This window comes from Physeter macrocephalus, chromosome 10, assembly GCF_002837175.3.
Source record: "Physeter macrocephalus isolate SW-GA chromosome 10, ASM283717v5, whole genome shotgun sequence".
Lineage (NCBI taxonomy): Eukaryota > Metazoa > Chordata > Mammalia > Artiodactyla > Physeteridae > Physeter > Physeter macrocephalus.
This window is the reverse complement of record NC_041223.1, coordinates 48,960,427-48,983,987: the sequence shown is the minus strand read 5'-3', so window position 1 is coordinate 48,983,987 and position 23,561 is coordinate 48,960,427. Positions and strand designations below refer to the sequence as shown.

The window sequence follows — 23,561 nt, the reverse complement described above, 5'->3', positions numbered from 1 at the left end:
GCAAGTCGCTGCCGTAGCTCCGCTCTGCTCTAGCTTCAGGCTAAGATTTTACGTCCGAAGGCCGCGCAAGTGCACTTGCGTCTCACCGTTACCATAGCGACTAGTCCTCTCGACTGCAGATCTTCGCTACCCTGTAAACATCTGAGCAACTGCAGCTCCGGAGGCCGGGGTCACTGGCGGGTAACTAGACTTTGGCGTGGGATTTTAAAACGTGTGTCTTTAAAGCTGTTTATGATCTATCAGAGGTTCAGTCTTCGTTTACAGTCTCACTACCTGGGGCGGCGGGTCATATACCGTTCATTCCGATTCCTCCGGCCGCTGCGTTAATCTATTCAACAAGTCCTTTGTTCTAATAGAAAACAGTGTCGATGAGCACAAAGAAACCCCAGACAAATAGACGTGTCAGGGTACAACCGAAACTAGGTGGTTATACAGATTGACAAAAATGGCGCTTCAGAAGCCCAACCAGTGTATGTTGAAGCTGTATGCTCCCAACATTAACTTCTAGGCCCTCTGCAGGACTCAAAAGAAATTAAGACATAGATCCAGCTCCAGAAGGCTTACAATCTGATTGAAGATACACACGAAATACTCAAAAAATTGTGACGATTTTGTGGCGCTAAGTGTAATAGGATTCATTGGATGAGAACGTGGACAAGTAAATAGAAGTCTGATGGAAGAGATGAAATTAAAACTAGGCATTTTATTTATGTACAGTGTTTAGGTGGGAGAAAGGAGGAGGAGATTGAAAAATCAGGTATTCCTGAAAACGACCAACTCCTAAAATTTTCAAACATTGAAAAATACTGTAAACTCTTATTAATTTAGACCAGATTTCAATTAAGAACTCAAGCACTTCTTTCGTAAAATTAATATTTTCCACAAAAATTCTGAGGAACTACAAAATACTAGGAAGGCTCCCCCCACCAAAAAATGTTAAAATTACATGTGCAACTAATGTGTGGTAATAGGAATTGTAATATTTGATTGTTTGGAACACCTTATTCCCATACCAATACAAATAATAGTTGTTGCTATATCTCTGATATCTGGTAAGTTTGAAGTTGCAATGGGTGGTTTATGAGTCTGAGGCTTTCTCACATTTCCATTTAGATGTTTTTCACCTTATTACTCACATATCTTATGATTAATAGGTAACTTTTAGTCAAGAATTTTTTGCATTTTCTGGATTTTACTCTTAACTGCTTATTAGTGAGCATGGAGTCAGTGTTAGAGGTGCAGTCAGGTTCCCCTAACACTTCACTTAGGTCTTAACATTAAAGTCCTAAAGTCTGGGGCTTGGTCCAGTTTGTGAGTAGATCTGTATCTGTGAGCTATGGTGCCAGCTCATCTGGTATTCTGGCCTCTGCAGAGCTCTACTCTTCATGCAGTGGTTAGGTCCTAGTCATGACTCCCTAGAGGTCATACATGGGAACAGAAATTAAGAAAGTTCTAACAAGTCTCATTAAAAACTTCAGTCTGGGGAGAATCAGACTGAGAGGAAATTCTGCTTGAGAGTCAAGGTAGAACCTTACCTACCAGCCACTTTAGGACTTCAGTAGAAGCAGAAAAAACATTTTAGAGTTTATACTTTCCAGGAGTCCACCTTGAAGTCATATATCTGAACATATCCTAAAGTTGAATGCACTCCTATTTAGATGGACTGAGACCTCATTTAAAATATTCAACAAACTTTCAGAACCGCAAGCAGAACGCAGGCCACCCAGAAGGCTACACACAGCTCTCGTGGAATTCTCTCTGATGCACCTCCTCTGATAAAAACACAATGAAAAAGAAAATATGATTTACCTTTCAAACTCTAGCTGTGAGTGGAAGAGCAGATTTCAGATAAGTAGGAAAAAAGTCAAGGAGAAATTACCCACAGAATAGCAGAGTATGGTAGATTGGAGTATTGTTCTGAATTCTTTACTCTCTCCCTTTGCACATGACTGTGCAGTACCTCCTGGAATGGGGGGGGGGTAGAGGAAGAGTACGTACCTCCTGGAATGGGGGGGGGGGGTAGGAAGAGTATACGTCTTTGTCCTATTGGTCAGGCTTGGTCAGGTGACTTGCTTTGGCCAGTGGAATGATACCAGGTATGAAAGGTTTTAGGTGTGCTTGCATGCTTTTGCCTCTTGGTCTTTGCTATTTTTCGTAAGAAAAACTACCTCAGGTGACTGCTGTTTCCAAAATGATGAAGACACGTGGATCAGATCTGAATCTTCATCTCAGCTGAAATGTGGAGTACTGCTAATCCTAGCCAAACCCAGGAGAGGCAAGTGGAGACCAGCTGAACAGCAGGCTCTCCACAGTCTTAACAAGAAAAAGGTTTTTGGTTAAAGTTTTGAGATTTTAGGGTGCAATAGTATTGGAGCAATAGCTGTCTAACACACCAAGCAAATAGATTTGGCAAAATTTTATATGTTAAATGTGAGCAAGAGAAAAACATCATTGAAAATTATGCAGACTACTCCTGTAAAAGGAAGGAAGGATGGAAGGAAAATAGCATGTAAAAGATGAATGAAGTACATGACCTGTAAAAGTTAACCTAAGGGGAAAAAAGAAAATTCATATAATTTTTGTGCTGTAGAGGAACTTACTAATAATAAGAATATGAATTTGGTAGTACAGGAACTTAAAGACAAGATGCTAAAATAATGTATTGAGGGCTAAGTCTTGTTTTTTTCACTACTATATCCTTAGTACTTAGAACTTTGCCTGGTGTACTATAGGTAATCAATAAATATTTGGTGAATAAGTGAACTAAAATGGAAATAAAAGAGAAAGGAAACTAAAGACCAAAACATGTTAAAGGACTAATGAATAATTAGAAGCACAGAGAAGCAGACTAGAGAGCTGAAAATCAAATTACTGATTAGAAGAAAGGCTTGAGATAATCACAGAGAATACTGAGGCAAAGGACAAAGGTATAAAAGCTCTTGGAAGATAATATATGTGAAAGAGATAAAGATGGTTCAACATAAGATTAATAAGTGCCCCTGAAATAGAGAACACAGCAAATTGAAGAAGAAATGTTCTTATTGATATAAAAAATAATAAAGGAGGAAAAATCTATAGATTAAAAGCATATACCATGTTACATGGAATAATTTCTATAGAACAGTCAACACTAAGGGATATATCCTGGTTCAGTTACTCAGTTTTCAGAATAAAGAAAGAATTCTTCAGGTACACGGCAAGAAACAAAAGTTAGGGGGCGGCATGGAAAAAAACCAATTAGGCTCCTTTAGATTCATCTATAGTACATTTAGTACTGGACGACATTACAAAGATGCTACAAATTTCTGAGAAGGAATAAAATGTGTTCCAAGAAAAATATACTGTGGCTTTCAAAGTTGTCATTTAAATATACTTTGAATTTGTGGGCACTCTATCAATTTTTATTCCTGATTGCACACTGCATTTCTGAGCCCATCTCTTTGTCATATAACTTGACAAACACAGCCAACAGCAGCTAACATGTTATTGACATTCTGTCTTCCAACCTCTTCACCTAGCATTCACCAGCAAATCATCTGCTTTCTAGGTTATCACAGAGTTTTCCAAAGATTTTTCCAATAGGTTTGCCACTGAATAACATAGACAACTATCCTCTCAGTTTCCGATAACAATTTTCTTGACACTCGCTGCTTGACCACTATTCTGGTGACTTATATTTTATGTTTTTGTTATGGCAGTACCTAAGTCTGGACCTAAGTCTGTATAAGTCAGGATAAATTTTATTATGCTGTGGTAACAGCCAACCCCCAAATCTCAGTGGTGTAAAACAACAGTTGTTTATTTTTTGCACATGATACATGTCCATTGGAGGGGGGAGTCTGGTGGCTATGCTTTATGTTATCTTCATCCTGGCACCCAAGTTGCTGAGCTGCCACTATTTGATAATTCCTGGGTTTTATGGCAAAGAGAAAGACAACTCAGGAGGGTCTTGTACTGCAATTAATGGCTGCTGTTAATTCACTGGCCAAAACTAGTCACATGGGCTCCAAGTAATCATAAGGGGACCAAGAATTACAATTTCTGGAAGACAGAAAGCCAGAAATATTTGATGAACAACATTTGAAAGTGCATCACAAGCACGCTCAAACATGACACCAAAACACAGTATCTGTGGTAGGCAGCCTCTCAGACGGTACCCAGTGGTCTCTGCCTCCTATTTTTTTTTGAACTTCTCTACAGATGATCTGCCTCCTATTTTTGTGTAATCACCTCCCATTGAGTCTGGGCTGGACCTAGTGGTTTCTTTCTAATGAATAGTGTCCAAACACAGCCCAGCAGCCATCCTGAGTTGGGGAGACAGAGGAACAAAGATAAGAATGACAGCAGACTTTCTTGTTGGAAACAATGCAAGCCAAAAAACACTGTAGAAGAATATTTAAAGTCCTTAAAAAAATACCCCACAAAATTGTTGACCTAGGATTCTATACCCAGCAAAAAGAATGTTCAAAAATGAAGACTAAGTACAAACATTCAAAAGGTGAATGAATTAATCACCAGAAGTCCAAAACTTAAATGAAAACCTTCAGATAAAAGGAAAATTATGTTGGATGGAAATCTGGACCTACTCAAGGGGATAACACTGAAAATGATAAATATGTGGGTAGATATAAAAGACTTCTCTTGAAAAATTTCCTAAAGAGATGATTGCTTAAAGAAGAACTAATAATAATGTGCTGTGGGGTTTATGGTATACGTAGATGTAAAGTACATGACAACAAAGTAATACAGTGTGTGAGAGGGGAAATAGAATATATTCTTGTAATTTTCTTGTGTTGGAAGTGGTATAATGTTATTGAAGGCAGACTGAAAAGTTAAAGATGTATACCATAAACCCTAAAGTAACCCAAAGCAAAGCAAAACAAAACAACGTGTGAGGTTGTATAGCAATAAACCAAAAATGGAGATAAGATAGATTCATAAAATATATTCAGCTGTTTCAAAAGTACAGAATAAGAACAAAAGGGGAACAAAAACTGATGGCACAAATAGAGTACAAATAGTAAGAAGGCAGATTTACATTCAATCATATCTATCGCATTACATGTAAATATAATCAAAACACCCTAATTTAAAAGTCAGAGATCATCAGAGTAGATTTGTAAAAAGCAAGACTCAGCTATATACTGTTTATAAGAAGGCTACATCAGGGCTTCCCTGGTGGTTCAGTGGTTGAGTATCCACCTGCCAGTGCAGGGGACACGGGTTCGATCCCTGGTCCGGAAAGATCCCGCATGCTGCAGAGCAGCTAAGCCCCTGCGCCACAACTACTGAGCCCACATGCCACAACTACTGAAGCCCGTGTGCCTAGAGCCTGTGCTCTGCAACAGGAGAAGCCACCACAATGAGAAGCCCGTGAACTGCAATGAAGAGTAGCTCCCACTCGCTGCAACCAGAGAAAAGCTGGCGTGCAGCAACAGACCCAACACAGCCAGAAACAATAAATAAATAAAATAAAATAATAAAATAAAAAAAGAAAGAAAGCTATATCAAATATAAAGTTTGAAACTAAAAATATAGGAACATTATACGAACACTAACGAATACAAAGTAGCTATATAAATTTTAGACAAAGTAGAGCAAAGAATACTACTAGGGATAAAGAAAGATATTTTATAATAAAAATATAAATTCATCAAGAGTACATAATGCTACTAAAAATTTATGTACCTAATGAGTTTCAAAATACGTGAAGCAAACACTGGCAGAATAGAAAAGAGAAACATATTCATAATTATAGTTGGAGATTGCAACATCTTTATTTCAATAACTGATAAGTATACAGAGAATGAGTAAGAATGCAGAAGACTTGAACAACTCTGTCAACCAATCACATGTATAGAATACATCACCCAACAACAGCAGGATACACATTCTTTTCAAGTGTACATGGAACATTTACCAAGATAGTCCTTATTCTGGCCATAAACAGGTCTCAATAAATTTAAAAGAATTAACATAATACAAAGAATGTTCTCTGTTAACAATGAAATCTAAGAAATCAGTAACAGAGAAATAGCTGGAATATTCCCAAATATTTGAAAACAAAATATCATAGTTCTAAATAACCCATTGGTCAAAGAAGAAACCAAAAAGGAAAATTTTAACTGAAGGAAATGAAAATAACAAAATTTCAAAATTTGTGAAATGAAGCTAAAGTACTGCTTTGATGGAGATTTATAGAATTAAATACTTATGTTAAGAAGATCAAATCAATGACCTAAGCTTTCATTTTAAGAAACTAGACGAAGAAAAGCAAATTAAACCCAAAGTAAACAGGAAAAAAGGAAATACTAAAGATTGGAGTTGAAATTGAATAAATAGAAAACAGAAAATTAATAGAGGAAAAAAATCACAGAAACCTAAATATGTTTCCCAGGAGATTAAAATTCTTTTGTGGGCTCCCTTGCTCATAAGATAAAGTCTAAAATCTTTAACTTGGGTTCATGTTCCTGCTTGATTTAGCCTCTACTTATTCTCTCTGACCTGGTTTCTTTTTTATTTTCTCTGCTGTGGTTATGCTGGCCTTTCAGATTTTCTGTTGTCCTTTCTACTGGCACAGGACCATTGAACATGCTGTTTCCTCTGTTTGCCCCCTTCCCAACTGTCTCAGTGTCTTTGCTTCGTACCCACTTCCACCTAGTTAATGCCTACTTGTCCTTTAGATTTAGTGCTAATCTAGAGCATACCCTACCCTAACCTGTAAACTCCATTAGGGCAGACACTGTATTTGTTTTGCTCAATACTTTACCTTCAGTACTTAACACATGCCTTGCTTATGGTGGATTATCAGCAAATATTTGTGGTATGAATAAAGTAATTCTAATAATGGATATTTTCTTAGGATATGACCAGTTCAAACATTACTCTTTTTCTGTATCTCATGAATCAATATCCTGAAGATTGAAAGATCACTATTTTTGCGCTTATGAGAATTAAGAGAGAGTATTTAGAGATTTCACCATTTTTTTTTTTCACTATTTATACTTCACCTATTCATCCATTCCCCTGTGAAGATCTGCTGTAGAGTCAAGTTTATTTTGTCTTCTAATGTATATACTCTAGTGCTGGATAGTTCCATCATTAAGGCTACTTTTTGGTTTGTCTCACTGTATCATCCATATTAAAGAAGAACCTTGGCACAACTTGTGCCAAATAAACTAGTTTAAAATGATGGTAAATTGGGGGAATTTAAGAATATTTCACATGCAAATACTTTACTTTGCAGCTTAAAGATAGTATATCAGTGATTAAAAAGTGAAATCAATGCCTCAACACTCTGATTGAAATCTTGTACCCCAGCCATTGGCTCTTTATTCCTCAAAACAACTCTGTGATGTAGGAATTAATACCATTTTACAAACTTTTAGTGACTTGCTCAGTCTCAGAGTTAACACGGTGTTCGAATTTAAACCTAACTCCGAGGTGCTAACCCACCGTTTTCGCATTGCCACCCACACAGAAAATTCAAGCTATTAAAAAAATGTTGCCATACTAAGCGTCAAATGTTTAGGTCCTAGTGATATATTAGCTAACAATGACCAGCAATTATTTCAGTTTGTCTGACTATGACACAGTCAGTTAAATGATTTCTCTAAGCTAAGATTGTGATCAACTCTTCACAGATAACACCCTAGTAAGAAAGAGAAGGTAGAGTTCAGCTTTTATCTAACATCAACTTAATTATTTAAAATGCTAATTTCCTATTACATAAAGCATATAAAAACAGAACAGTGGGAACTTAGCATAAAATGTAGGTAGTAAAAAAGATTTTCATTAAATGTGAAAAATGCTCATTAACATTTAATAGTTCAGTCATCAGCTAAGAAAACTTAATAAAAAATTGATTAGCTGGAGAGTAATGTTCTGGCTTAAGAGTTAAACTTAAGTATTACATTCAGTGAGGTAAGCTGTTGATATAGAAACTGGGAGAGAAAGGGCAGTCCAGAAGATAAATTTCAGCTTGTTGTTGGAACTACAAATTGAGACATTTTATGCTCTAGCAGGTAGGGAACTATATGAAAGAATCTCTGATGTCATAATTCCTGGGTGTCACTGGGATATTTTATCATCATTCATTTGGTGAAGATGGTATAAACGGAGGAGAACTCAGGGCCCAGGGAACAGAATAGAGAGGACAGTATAAGGTGTATTCTTCCTTTCTCATTATTCCTGTCACTTGGGAATTTCAAGCCTCTTTTGAGGAAACAGGAGAGAAGAGGTAGTCCAGGCATTAGAGAGAGGGTTTAGAGAGTCCTACATAGGAAGAACGATAAAGAAATTTGTAAAGGTGCAGTTTGAGGCTTTTGGCATGGGACGAGGACATGGCTAGATTGGATTAATTTGGGTTATTAGTTAAGGGAAAGTCTAGAAGACAAAGGTAATGAGAATAGGATATAAAGTGAGGAGAATCTTGTGATTTTGTGCATATTGATTAGACTGTCGGTTTAGAATAGACACAGATAAAGTAATCATAGATTAAAATATTTAATGTTGGAAAATAAACAAGGCAATGACAACAAGAATAAAACCTTCACACAAACTTTAGACACAATTTTTTAGCTAGGTTTCAGCTTGTTGCTGGAGGTATGAATCATGATATTTTATTTGTTAGGTAGGAAACTATGTGAAAGAATCTTCTGGTGTCACAATTTCTGGGTGTCTCTGGAACATTTGATCATCATTCCTTTGGCAATTCCAGCCTTCTCTGGAAGGTCAGTAGAAGCAATTGATTTATTCACCTCTACAGGAATCAGACTCGGCCTATTTTGGTAAGTCTGTGTATCCTTGATCAAGTTAGCTGAAGCTTAATACTTACATATGATAGCTAGTTATACTAAACCATAGTTTTTACTATGGTTTTACTAACTTGTCATTGAGCATAACACTTTTTCTTCGATAATGGACACACAGTCTATAAAAACTATTATATAATATTCAAATTCCAAAACTTTTAATAATTTAGTTTTATTATTACCACAATAAACACTTACTTATTAGGCACAGAATACTGCACTAGGCATAAGAAACAGTTATAAGACATTTTTCATTTTTCCTGCCCTTTGCTGAAGACATGTAAATTTATACAAGATAGAGCTATTAATTACCCACTGTGTCCCAGACACTGTTCTAGGTATTAAAGATTTAATCAATGGTGACAAATACAGACATGGAATGGGAGTGGGGAGGATAATGATTAAGCAATAACATTTACAAAAAAATTAGAGCACTGGTTCTCAACAGGGGGATATTTTTCTCCCCTTTTCTACCAAGTGATATTTGGCAATGTCTGCAGATATTTTTGTCACAGCTTTGGGGTGGGGTGCTACTGGCATGTGAGTGAGTGAGTGGAGGCCTTGGATGCTGCAAAACTTCCTACAATGCACAGGACAGTCCGTCTCCTCCCTCCTAAACAAAAAATTATATGACCCTAAATGTCAATAGTGTCAGAGTTGAGAAATCCTGAATTAGAGTGATGATAACTGTTATAAAGCAGAAGTAGAGTGCTAAGAAAACCGATAATGGAGGGGTTATAAAAATCTTCTCCAAGAAAGTGAAATTTAAATTCAGACTTAATGAATGAGTTGGCCCTAACAACTAAAGAGTGGGAGCAGTGAGGTGGGGAAGAATTCCAAGCAGAGGCAACAGTAGGCAGTGAGGAGCTTACTTTGTGTAGTTGTGTGTGTGTGTGTATCATATATATCGTATGTATCTCATATATACATTACATTGTATATGTGTATGTATATCTTTAATCATGCTCAGTAGTATCTGTTGAGTAATAGCAGTTAACATTTATTGAGCCTGTACTACATGTTAGGCACTGCATTTCACATGTATTACTTTATTTAATCCCCATTATTACCCTGGAGGTAGATAATATTATTAAGCTCAGTTTATCTTTGAGAAGCATACTTAGTTAAGTACCTTGCCTAAGATCACATAGTTGGGAAGAGCCAGAGCCAGGATTTGAATCCAGGTCGGTCCAGCTTTTCCCAGGCACTTTCTTAACTAATGCACTGTAAATGTAGAGAGGCAGGGGTTAACAAATAATCACCAGGAAGAGAAGGAATAGCTGTAGATATCAGGCAGATGTGAAACTCCTGTACTTCAAAGGAAGACAAGGGTTTAGACAGGCAGAGAGGCAGTGGGAGCTCAAGCTTGGCAGTTGCCATATAACCATTCAAAGGGAAACAGTTTTTTTTCACATAACATAAATGGACTTCAGTTATGTTAACCATAGGGCACAGTTTACTTTATCATCTCATGGCTATTTTATATTTGCTCAAGACTTAAAATTGTATATAAGGGAGAGTTGTATAATAGAGTATTTATGTACTTTTATAGATATTTAAATATGTCATTTTCAGAATGTTTCTATATGCCTATAGCAAAATTAATATTAAGAATTTCAAAGAACTATTTGAAAACAACTCACCCCTCCTCTCCATTATTTTAACTTTCTAATCTAGGTTTTCAGTGAATTATGCCTTTTCGGTTTGGGACCCAGCCAAGGAGGTTTCCAATGGAAGGGGGAGATCCTTCAGTTGGGCTGGAGCCTGCGCTGAGCTCCAGTGCTTCCTGTAACGGGAAAGAGATGTTACTAACCAGGTAAAAAGTCTTCTTGTCCTAACAACTGAGGAGATGTGTAATGGCTGTCATCAATGCAAGCTTTAGCTGACAGTTAGTAAGAAAGAAGCCTAGGAGCATTGCTGTTATTAAATTAGTATTACCAGAGCCTAGGTTTTCTTAGCATAGAGTCTGTATGTTGTAAGTCTGAATGATAGACCAATTTTGGGGGATAATATTTAGCTAGTTTTTTGTTAATAATTTCAAGATTATATAACATTCAATCAAATAAGCAAACCTTTAGTGCTATTGTGTGCAGGGCACTGTGCTAGGCATAAGGCTACAAAATATGAAAAAGACTCAGACCTCAGAGTCAGTGTCACTTTGGCTTTGACTTGACCTTTGGCAGAAGGAGAGTGATATAGAGGTGAAGATTCTATTTTTGCAAAATTGAAGAAAACTATAATAGGATTTATTCCACTATTCTGTTTACCATAGTACATTGTTTGATTTCTCATGGCTTGGAATTTTCAGAACACAGATTTAAGTTTAATAAGGTAGGTACTTTAAACATCAGAGTTATTCAAGGATAAAATAGGCTACTTCGGGAAATACTGATCAATAGTCTTTAGAAATGTTTAAGGTTGGGTTATTATTTGATGGGGATGTTGGAAAGGAAATTCAAGCACTCGGTGTATTTTTAGACTAGATGTTATTTAAGGGCTCTTTTAAACCTGAGATCCTATCAACATTTGAATAGTATGTGGAATAATATGTTCAGTTTTATATTTTTCCACAAATATTCTAGTTTTTAAATCACTCAACTGGAGTGATTTTAAGTTGCTTATATGTATGAATTGCCATAGTATTATCACTTATGTTTACAACTATGCACTCCCCCCTGCCCCACTTTTCTTTGCCATTTAGCAATCACTGCATACCTTTCAAAAGAACATCTGGAGGGTTATCTTTGTATTTATAAGTTTCTTTTGATTAAATGTATGGCACAACATTTAACAACAATTTCTTTGTAATGTAAGTCTAAAATGTCTGCCTCATTAGTGCCACTGTGTTATATTTATTTTGTGACATTCAGAGATTTCAAAAAGACTTAAAACAGCTGAATATACACTCAAACTTTGGTTCTCTGAAAAAAATTTCCCTTTTTATATCTAAGTACATGTCGTTTGCTCTTTTATTTAGGCAACTTCGAAGATGCCCTGGAAATCATTGCCTAACAATAACTGATGTTCCCATCACTGTCTTTGCAACAATGCAAAAGCCACCTGCACAAAGCAGCAAGGAAATGCATCCTAAATAGCATCATTAAGTCTTTTGTAGAGGTTTGACTAGGTCATGGGTAATGGACCAGTATCCTCTTATGATCTGGTAAGCAAATAAAAGTGGTGGCACCTTTGGATGGTGACAGTAGTTGAAATATTTACTTTTTGTAGGGAAAAACCGGAATGTAGTCTGTAAAACGTGTAGTGATAAGCCATCAGTTATGTTTGATAGATAAGACAGAATAATATTTCACAATTAGAAAGTGCCTTAGAGATCATCTTGCTCACAGTGGATCATTAATATCAACAATTCACAAGCTTAAGCCACCTTGATTATCAGTCAGGAAGGGCCCATTCTAAATGCTTAATGTGTTTTGGGCTGATTTCCTTTGCTTATTTTGGGGTTGCTACTTAGCTGAATCCTTTCACTTGAATACCCTAAGCCAGTTTCTGTCTTTCTGTATTTTGATAATGTTCTGCCCAGGAATGATTATATTGGGTGAGAAATGGAGCCCTGTGGGTTATGCATTTTGAAACAATACCCAAGACTGAAGGAAATTCTTAGTCCATGGTTAATCTGCAAAGCATATACACTGCTATCATATGGGAGCTCAGGTTATTGGTTAAATTTATTATAATGAGGTCAAGGCTGTGATTCTAACCCCTATTTTTCCAGGAAAAATGATGTCTCATCATCACACTATTACCTCAAGTCCCAGCCAGTTATCTTGAAATTGTCTACAGTTAGTATTGAGAAACCTCAGATGGATCTTTTTATTCAATTAGACTTAAGGTTCAGTTTTGAGGTGTAGGCCAGCTCTTTCTGTTTTCTTTTTCTTCTTGTAATAGTTCCAAGAAACTCAGCTTGCTTTCTTTTCCTCTTGATGGTTGCCACCCTTCATCCCATGAAATTTTTTTTTCTCCAAAAGACTGACTTTAGTGTCAGATATAGTTTCCCCAGTTCTTGTCTACTTTTCTGCTCCTGAAGATATATATATATATATATATATATATATATATATATATATATGCCTTTTTAAGTGAAAGGTTTATTAGCTTATAATTACATGCACATAGATGCATGTGTGCCACATGAGGTGAAAAGAATTTTCATCAGGGATTTATAAATGGAGAAATTCTGAGAGCTCACAAAGTGCTAGGAGATGTTTGAATTTCAACCAGCCAGAGTAGAAAGACCTTATTGAACCTGTGGGGCATTGAGTAGAGTCCTCAGAAAGGTCATGTCTTAGTAGGAGGTCTAAACTAGCACTAGATTAAAGGTTAATGTATACTAACTTTAACAAAGTTTAAAAATAAGACTTGAGAGAATCAAGATGATCCATGAGTAACTTAATTATTTGCCAAATAAAAATTTAATACTCCTCAAAGGAAGAGAAAAAAATCCATAAAGGAAATTGCCCAAGGCTGGGGAAAGAATCATGGGAAAGGAGAAAGGAGTAATGAAAAATTCCTCAGAGCTCATACAAGGCTGGGAATAATTTGTGATTCAGCCATAGTGGAAAGAGCTTTTAATATATGGAGTAGAGTCCTCAGTGAGATATTACCTCAGTGGGGGTGGGTTTGGAGTGGAGGATAGCTTTAGACTGAAGGCTGCTCTGGACCTGCCCTAACAAAGCTTAAGAGCAAGAGTGGAAAGGGTCAAACTGATTCCAAGTAACTAAATTGCATCCAAGGAGGGAAAAAAAAACCCTCAAAATTTAAAGAACTACAGTAAAATCCAGCACCAAAAATGTAAAATTCACAATGATTGGTGTCCAATAAAAAATTACCAGGCATGCAAAAAAGAAGGAAAATGCAGTCCATAGTCAAGAGAATCATTAGTCAATAGAAACAGATTCAGAGTGCTGGATGATAGCATTAGCAGACAAGCTACCATAAGTGTTCAAGTAGTAGATGAAAGCATAATCACAATGAAGAGAGAAATGGAAGCTATAAAATGGACCCAACTGAACTTCTAGTGATGAAAAATACAGTATCTGAAATAAAAATATACACTGAATGGGATCAAGAACAGATTATACACTGGAGAAGAAAAGATTAATGAACTTGAAGACATAGCTATACAAATTATCCAGAATGAAATATGAAGATAAAAAGACCGGAAAAAAGAGCATAAATTTTGTGTTTTAATAGCAAGCAGTCTAACATATATGTAAGTAGCTTCCCAGAAGGAGGAGGGAGGACAATAGAAAAATACTTGAAGAAATAATGGCCACATTTTTTCCAGATTTGATGAAAACTATAAATTCACAGGTCCAAGTAGCTTAACTGACCCCAAAGAAAATAGACATGAATAAAACAAAACAAACAAAAAGCCATATAATTAAATTGTCTAAAAACCAGGGATAAAGAGAACATCTTAAAACCCAATAGAACAAAAGGACACATTCATTCAGAGGAACAACAACAACAAAAAGAATGAGAGCACTTTTAATCAGAAAGCATGCAGGCAAGAAGGCAATGAAGTCATATCTTTAAAGTATCTCTCAAAAATGGTGAGGTAAGGACTTTTCATCACTAGCAGATCAGTACTATAAGACATGTTAAAGGAAGTTTTTTCAGGCAGAAAAAAATGATACTAGATGGAAATTTGTATAAGGAAATAAAGAGCACCAGAAATAGAAAATATGTAGGTAAATATAAAATACTTTTTCTCATTTTTAAACATTTACTTAACAGGCAAATGACTGTTTAAAGCAAAAATAATAACAATAATTTATATAAAAGTATAATGTATGGTAACAGCAGAAAAGACAGGAGGAGGAAAATGGAAGTTTACTTTTGTAAGTGTCTTAGATGATTTATGAAATGGCATAATAGTATTTGAAGATTGATTGTGATGAGGTAAATATGTAATTGTAAACTTTAGATTTATCTCTAAAAGCAAACAGTAACAGAGAGCTAATACAGGGAGATTAAATGGAATAAATATCACTCAATCCTAAAGAAGGCAGGAAAAGAGGAAAAAAAGAACAAAGATAATAGATGTAAACCAAACCATATTGACATTTGCATTAATTACAAAGGTGTAAACACTTCAATTAAAAGACAGATTATGAGATTAGCTAGAAAAGAGGATGGTGTCTACATGAACCTACGTTAAGAGTCTCATGCTGTACTGATTGAGCTAACCAGGCACTACATGAACCTACTTTAAATTAAAAGTATAAAAGTATAAAAATAGATATCCCATGTAAACATTAATCAAAAGGAAGTTGGAGTAGCTATATTAATAATAGACAAGAAGATTTTAGAGCAAGGAATACTACCAGAAATAAAGAGGGACATTTCATGATGATAAAAGGGTCATACAATCTTAAATGTTATGCAGAGCTTCAAAGTACATGAATCAAAAACTGATGGAAAGAACAAATAACTCCACATTTATAGCTTAACATTTTTCAACAACTGGTAGTAGAACAACAGTACAGCAGAATACTATACATTCTTTTCAAGCACACATGGAAAATTTACCAAGAATAGACCATGTTATAGGCAACAAAACAAAGTATGCAGAGTGTGCAAAGTATGTTCCACAACAGAATTAAATTCGAATTCAACAGGAAAATGTCTGGAGACTCTCCAAATATTGGAATACTAAATGAAACACTTTCAAACAACTCATGAATAAAAGAAGAAATTACAGGAGAAATTAGAGAGTATTTTGAACTGAATGAAAATGAAAACAACATATCAAACGCATGGGGTGCAACTAAAGTAGTGCTTAGAATTAAAGCCTTAAATTCTTTCATCAGAAAAGAAGAAATGTAGGGGAATTCTCTGGTGGTCCAGTGGTTAGGACTCCAAGCTTCCACTGCAGGGGGCACGGGTTCAAGCCCTGGTCGGGGAACTGAGATCCCCACATGCTGCACGGTGTGGCCCAAAGAAAAAAAAAGAAAAAAGAAATGTCTCAAGTCAATTAATCTAAGCTTTCACCTTAAGAAAGAAGAAAAGGTGAGCAAACTAAACCCAAAATAAGCATAAAGAAAGAAATAAGATGAAAAAATTAATGAAATAAAAGACAAATAATAGAGAATAATCAATGAAACCAAAATCTGGTTCTTTGATAAGACCAATAAAATTGATAACCTCTAGGCAGAATTAACAGGAAAAAAAAGACACAGATTACTGATATCAGGAATGAGAGTGGGACCTCACTGCAAATTTTAAACATTAAGAGGATAAATAGAGTTTTTCACTGGTATGAATTTTTTAGTCTTCTAAGGCTTCTACCTTGAATAAATGCCTTCCCATATTCCTTACATTCCTAGGCAGGAGCTTTCTGTGAAGGGAATATTATAAACAGTCTGAGGGCAACCCTGTGGCATCATGCTTTCATAACCTTCCTTTAGGTTGACATCAGCTCACGAATCATCCATCTTTAGACATGATCATTTGAAAACATGTTCTCTGAGGTTGCTGATTTAGCTCACTGTAAACTCACTGTGGTCTGGCTGGGCTAGTGAGGGACTCAGTGCTAAGCAGCTACCATCACTACACTTCCTTCCTTGAGGGATTCAGTTGCTATTCTGGTTGGTAGTGTCATGTTACATTCCTCTTCATTGTGAGCCTCTCTGTCACATGATTTGGCAGATTAGCAGGCTTTCACCCTTAAAACTCATCTATGCTCTGCCCACCCCATCCTGCCCCCTAGCAGTATTCTCTGCGCATGGTGTCCTCTGGTGTTGTGAAGTTTATAAATTGAGTGGCCTTATCCATGGTAGCTAATCTTTTCCTCTACTTTTCAGGACTTGAAAGGTTACCAAAGACTTGAGGGAATGCTTCTTGTCTCTCTGATCAGCTATGCCATTTTTTCCCCTAGTCTTCTCTCCATATCTTCAGGCAAATCAGAGATCCCTGGGGCTCACGGGAACCCAAGTGGAGAAGTCAGTATCACTTTTTCCTTTCTGAAGATTGCCAGGCACTTTGTAAGTGATTGCCTTGGGAGGTGAGATGAGGGGGTAATTTTTATGGAAACTTGGCTTTCCTGAAATTTACTCAAAGAATATTGAGCATATAACTACATGCCAGGCACTGTTCTAGGCTCTTACAACACATTGGATGACAGACAAAAATTCATGGAACTTACATTCTGGACAGTTGCCTTTATACAGACTGTGTGTGTGTGTATGTGTGTGTGTGTGTGTGTGTGTGATGTGTATGTAGTGTGTTGGGGGCATTGTGGTTTTACATTGCTGGTTATACTGAAATGACTTCTTTGAGCCAGTCCTAAAGAGAAGGGATTGGCTTCACACGTCAAAGTTTGGTGAACCTAAAAGGTGTATTTACTGCATTATGGTCCTAGTTGTAGGCTGTAGTCACCAATTAAGGTAAGCAAAGACCCTACTTAACACCCTCTACTACCATGCTATGTACAAGGAAGTAGGAGCCCAGGGAACAGAAATAGCCCAGTGTCTTCTGAGATGCCCCCTTACAAACTGTGCGCTGAGAACTGAGGTGGTTCTTACTGGACAGAGGGTAGGTGGATATATATTATTCTATGTTTACAGAATGGGAAGTATGTGTCTATAAATGTGTATGGTAAACACTTAAAACCATTCTTCTAGGTAAGATCATTTTGGCTTCAGCTATTATTGCTATGGGCTTGATTCTTTCTGTGTTTCCCAATTCACAATTTCAAGAGAAAATTTTCAGTTGTTGGAACTCATCTTTTCATACCACCAGACAGTGGGATGTTGCTTCACTGGAAAGCAACAGGATGGTGCCCTCACCCAATCAGCTGTGGCCATGAGGAGGAAGTGGGATACAGGCCCAAATAGGGCTGCTTCTTCAAACTGGGGCTTATGGGAGGCCTCTTGATTTCAAAGGTGCTCTGAACTGGCAGGGGCCATGAATGACAACTAGTCAAAATTACTCTGAACATCCAATACATATTTCTATGTATGAAGTTCCAATATACTAAGATTAACTAAAAGAAAGGAAATCATACTTCTTTCTCCCTAGACAGAAGTTGAGAGAAGATGGGGTCCCATCTAAGAACTGAATCAAGCTCTTATAAATGGTAAACTCAAGGTTTCAGAAGGTCATTGTGTGGTTAAGAGGGTCAGCAGATATGGGTCAGTAGATTCTTGCTTGCTGAGCATAAGAATGTGAAATAATAACTGCAAAGAAGTGGCCCTGTAAATTGCAGAGAAGGTAGAAGAATTTTTGTGGCTTTAGTCTGCATATATGTGAGTCTGCGTACACACTTGCTGTAGCTACTGGAGGTCCAGCCAGGGTCTGGGCCACTGCTGAGAATGAAGGGCATAGGATGGCCCTCTAGGATGTCTCGGGAAAATCTCTTGGAAAAGAAAATGGCAGGCTGTTTCAGAGCTACTGCCTCCATCTTGGGTCTGTTGTAGGGAGGACTGTGAAGGCTTAGTGTGTTTTAAGCATTGGTCCAATCTGTACTGGTTAAGGCCCTAGACTATTGGATTCAGAGTCTTTAGCTCAGAAGCCACATAGGCTCAGAGGCCATAGCTCTCAGGTTTTGTTTGGTCAGCCCAGTATTTTGCTCTTGTGATTGCTGTTGTTTTAATTTTAATTAGTTACTAACTGAAAAATCAGGCCATTTCAGGCCCCTCAAATTTCACATTTCCAGCTTCTTTTGGAAATTTTGGCCCTTTTGATTTTCTCAGTCAGACCCCACCAGCTTCACTCCTTTATGATACCTCTCTGGCTGTATAGGTGGCTGAGTCTGTGACTCCAGCTTTAGAGACCAGTTGAGAGTTGGCCTGAAGGCAGACAGTCCCCTGGGGGCAGGAAGCAAGGGGACAGTCATACTGCCCCTGGAGGCAGGCAGCAGTCCTATTTCCAATTCTGGCTCCTCAGTCTAGCTGAATGACAGCAGGCGAGTTATTTAACCGTTCTAAATCTCAGGCTTCTCATCTGCAAATGCTACCTCATAGGATTAGTGTGATGATCAAGTGAAATCTGCTTTAATTTAGCTTATTGTGGAGGCTGTCACTTAGTAAGTCCTCTATGAATAGATATTAGCTATTTTTGTTGATCTTCATCATTATTATTAATGTACCTGAGACATGAGGGTAGTAGGGGAATGTAAATAATTACATATATATGCAAGAGATTATTTTATTCCCTTAGTAATTCCTCAAAATACTTTATACTCCCTCCCCATACCCCAAAAGTCACTCCTCTTACGTACCTTCAATCCTGTTTATATGAGGGTCTATTTTCTCATTTTGTCTTCACTGTTGATTATCTTTTCATGTATAATTCTTTTATTTCAGTCTCTATATTTTAATATTCTACCAGCTAGTCAAGCCTATTTTTCCCTTTCTAGACTTTATTAATATATTTATATATATACCTAAAAACTGATTATAAAATTTTAGAAATAAGACTAGTTGTGTTGCAGGTATGTGGGGGAAAAAACTTTTAATAAAAGGACTTTTATACTTTTAAGTGGAATTGTATGACTTTGACTTATTCTCTTTCCTATAATGTCCTTCATGATTCCTACAGAACACACAGTAACAATATCCTACAAGAACCTCCCCTCATGCACAATTTTATTTTTCTTTTAAGGAAGAAAGGAAAAAAAGTAGGCATTTATTCGATTGAGGCTTTTTTTTTTTTCTCTCCTGGAAACAAATTATATTACCATTTTCTGATAATTTGTTAGAAATTTACTTTATTAAACCTTGATAAAACTAAAATATTCTTGCTATACTGATAGACCAAACAAAAGTGCTAAAAGCAAATCTATAATCTAATTTTAGATTTTATGTAAATTAGTAAATCTTTTCAAATAAAGAAAGTATACCAAAGATATTTTGGTATAGGCTGTTATCTTACCTAAAATGAAAGATGAATCTGAGAATCTAGCCACGCTTTAAAAATGTGTGCCAGTGTTTATTTAGAATCCCTTCTATTTTATTAGACACAGGAACAGTAATTTCACCAGCAGGAAGTAATACAATACAGGTAAGTTTAATGCTCCTTTGATTGTTATCCATGGCAGACATTTTGGATCCAAGGTGTAAGAATCCAAATAAGAAATAATAAACATCCAGTCCCTGATGATTCATTTAAGTCCTGCTCAACTAGATGAAAGTTTCTACCAAGAGGAAGAACTGCCACTCCTCCTGGCTGGCTTTGTGTTTCTTTCAGTGCTCTAAAGAACTTTGTACTTGAGTAGCTCTGCTGTGTCAGGCTGCTGGACAGGAGTTGATGCTCACGGCACCGCTGACCAGGGCTGCTTTACTGAAGCTCACTGGGCGCCCGTCAATCACAAAGTGACGGATGCAGCCTGTGAAGGGTCTGCCAGGGGCCAAGCGTGGTGTCAGTAGAGACTCTGGAAAAAGAAAGAAATGAACACAAAGACTGCAGTTGAGGCGTTCCAAGCCCAAATATTACTTTGTGGCAAAAACATACATCATAACCGCTCTCATTATCAAGATGATTTACATGTCAAAGATGGAATATAGTAATAATTTACGCATTTTCTCAGAAACATTATCTGCTTTTGAAGTAATATGAACATGCAGTAATTTTAAAGTTTTGCCATGTTTTCCATGATCAAATTTCAGAGTATAATTCAGCTGTGTATTTACTATTGAAATTTACCACTTACAGATAAAGCCTCAGCAGTGAATTTTCGGGATCTACGTATGCTTTTTAGAGTTAATTTCACCTGGGCCTCACTTATTTTGTGTGCTTTACTGAGACGGAGGAAAGAAAATTTAGTTTCCAAACTCTTCTTGGGATTGGTTAATGTTTCTGTTTAATTTGTATCATTACCCTTCATCCTTAATCCTCCACATTTTTGCCAAGCTCATAAAATATAATGAGAAAATAATGAATTCAAATAAACTAAATTTTAATTTTTCTGAGCTCAGGGCTTAAGAACTATAAACAGGATAATGATAACTAGCCTAGTCTTTGTGTGGATACAGGTGCCCTGGGGTATGCCAGGGGAATTTTCTCCCATTATCTTAATTAGAGATCTAAAAGAAGCCTTGATGCTTATTAATTGTAAAGACACAATTAAATGTGTTGAGATGATAGAAGCAATATAATTTAAAGCAATTTAGAGAGCTTAGAAATATCATGAAATTAAAATCCATTTAGTGAAAGCTTATTATTATGTACAAAACAGCTATGTGAGCAGTAGCAGATAAAAGATGGAAAACACTTAGAAATCAGTAACTCAGGAGGGAAGATAAAAAAGGACAGCAAATTAAATACCATCAAGCAGCTGTAATAAGTTTTCCAAGCAATGTAGATTAAGAATATGCAGAAGCTTTGTATTGAAAATAAATCATGGAATAACATTTCATATTTAGAATGATAATTATCAAGTCTTAGATTTGGAAGGGGCCTAAGAGATCAATTCCCTTTGTCTCTAGATTAGTATGACTATATATATTCTTCAAGCCTGTTCAGTGTACTTCATCATCAGAATAAAGATGAACAGGAAAGAATGTAAGGGGTAGAAACATCTATTTCTTCTGTTCATTTTGGATACTAGTTTTAGACCATGGATTTTGATTCTGCCCAAGCTTACCACCCTTTGATTCATGGGGGACAAATTCTAGAGGAAATAGTTCATGTAGAAATTATGGTCTGCATAATTCCCTACACAATTTATTGCAGTAGTGACAATAAAGTGCCCCAGAACCCTAAGTAATTGATTGATAAAATCAACACGACTTTTTTTTTTTTTTTTTTTTTTTTGCGGTACGCGGGCCTCTCACTGCTGTGGCTTCTCCCGTTGCGGAGCACAGGCTCCAGATGCGCAGGCTCAGTGGCCATGGCTCACGGGCCTAGCTGCTCCGCGGCATGTGGGATCTTCCTGGACCGGGGCACGAACCTGTGTCCCCTGCATGCATCGGCAGGCGGACTCTCAACCACTGTGCCACCAGGGAAGCCCTCAACACATGATTTTAAGAGCAAACATTCCGCAGGTTGAAAGCTTAACTATATACAGAATAATGCAGGATCTTCAGTAGAGGAATGAACGGTCCTTAACTCAAAAAATTAACTTCTAATTTTGATTTTTAAATGATCATACAATGAAGTTGAATTTTCTGGTATAAAGTTCATTGAATTTCAATGCATTAACTTTTTATTGATAGTACAATGTGTTACCAGGGTTCTGCCTGGTATAAGAGAGCTGGTTGGGATTCTAAGAGATTTCAGTGCATATAGGGGTTTTGTTTATGCCTAATTTCCTTTAGTTATTCTTTTTCATGCCCCAGTTTCTGATGTGATTTTAGTGGCATTAATCTCGAACAGCTCAAAATTATGTGATTAATGATGTTCAGCTTAAATTATAATTGCTTCTGTTCTAGGCTTGCTGGCATGATTCGTAGATGGAATTAAAAGCTGCAGTGGTGCAGTGGGCTGGTGGGTATGCCTTGCTAGTTCCTGTGTGTTGGCTCATTAGCTAAAATTTGCTATTCATTGCATGTCTCAGGCAGGTAGAATTTGGCTTCAGGTATATCTTGCCCACCCAGTCTGTAGAGCTTAGCAAGTCTTATAGTGAGAGATGATGGCAGTGTGTAATGCTGGGATGAGACTCTGAAACACAAATCAGAGAGACAAATATTTGTTTGAATGACAGATAAATATTTGTTTGATATGGTAAGCACTGTGGGTGCAAAGTAAAGAACAATTACCATAACTTCCATGAGCCCACGCTTGTTTTGTTCATCTCCTGGAGCCTAGCACAGTGCTTAATAGACACTCAATACATATTTGTTGTGTGTTGAAGTCGTGTTCTCTGGCAGCAAGGAGTGTACAATTTAGCTTCAACAATATTCTGCAATAAGTGCCACAAAGGTGGTATGCATAGCTCACTCTAGGGGGAGGGGGGCATGTGTGTAAGAAGTCTGAGCTGGATCCTCAAGGTCAATAGGAGTAAAGTTGGGGGAAGAGTGGGAGAAGTTCCTTGAAAAGGTACTAGGGGAGGCAAGAAAGAAGAACATCTTCCAGAAACTGATGCCTTGTGCACTTGTGCAAAGGCCTGGAGCAAAAAGACCATCATTGAACATCCAGAGAACTGCAAGTCCCAGAAGGTAGGGGGAGGCCCCAGAGGCAGGGGCAAGGTGGGGGCAGGGGGGGCAGATGATCAGGACCTTGCATGCCAGGCTGACTTTGATCCTGTAGGCCCTTGGGAACCTGTGAAATATTTTAAACTATGTTGTGATTTCCAGGAAGAAAGCAATGTGCAGAAATGGAGGAACTGATAGGACACATCTTCCACACTGTACCTGCATGAAGTGCAATGTGGTCTTTGCCAGTATTTCTTTCAGAACCGAAGCCTGGAGCAGGAGGAGAGGACTGAGAAATGGAGATGGGAGTGGATAGTGGAAGTAAAGGAGAAGAAGGGTTGCTTTTTGAGGGTCTCAAATATTTCATCAGTGAGTTACTGTTATTGTCTATACTGGTATTTGAAAAATTCATATTACAAAGCAGAAGAGTGCTTTGTTGCTACTATTTTGTGAGTACGCAAGACTTGCTGCTTAATCTTTCTCACTCTTTTTTTTTTTTAATTAATTTATTTTTGGCTGTGTTGGGTCTTCGTTTCTGTGCGAGGGCTTTCTCTAGTTGCGGCAAGCAGGGGCCACTCTTCATTGTGGTAAGCAGGCCTCTCACTATCGCGGCCTCCGCTGTTGCGGAGCACAAGCTCCAGACACGCAGGCT

General features: G+C 37.2%; 2 protein-coding genes across 6 annotated transcripts in view; one reads left to right on the top strand and one right to left on the bottom strand.

The window, feature by feature from the left end:
• Nucleotides 1–66: 66 nt before the first annotated feature.
• On the top strand, nucleotides 67–12,859 carry FAM229B (family with sequence similarity 229 member B). 3 transcript variants are annotated; one of them, XM_028494536.2, is made up of 4 exons: nucleotides 67–180; nucleotides 8,633–8,732; nucleotides 10,491–10,629; nucleotides 11,791–12,859. In XM_028494536.2, exons 3-4 carry the CDS (start codon nucleotides 10,505–10,507, stop codon nucleotides 11,906–11,908), a joined length of 243 nt encoding a protein of 80 aa, XP_028350337.1. In that variant the 5' UTR covers nucleotides 67–180; nucleotides 8,633–8,732; nucleotides 10,491–10,504; the 3' UTR covers nucleotides 11,909–12,859. The 3 variants fall into 3 exon arrangements, with proteins under 3 accessions (XP_028350337.1, XP_028350336.1, XP_007118226.1); XM_028494535.2 differs by having other exon boundaries at nucleotides 8,633–8,789; XM_007118164.4 differs by lacking the exon at nucleotides 8,633–8,732.
• A 6,747-nt stretch (nucleotides 12,860–19,606) lies between these two features.
• LAMA4 (laminin subunit alpha 4) overlaps nucleotides 19,607–23,561 on the bottom strand; it is a 151,768-nt gene continuing 147,813 nt past the window's right edge. For 2 of the 3 annotated variants that reach the window (XM_024115576.2, XM_024115578.3), the window contains one exon: nucleotides 19,608–20,208. In XM_024115576.2, the coding sequence (XP_023971344.1) occupies nucleotides 20,063–20,208 (146 nt within the window). In that variant the 3' untranslated portion in view covers nucleotides 19,608–20,062. Of the gene's footprint in view, nucleotides 20,209–23,561 lie in introns of all 3 variants that reach the window. The other variant, XM_024115577.3, reaches the window with a different exon arrangement.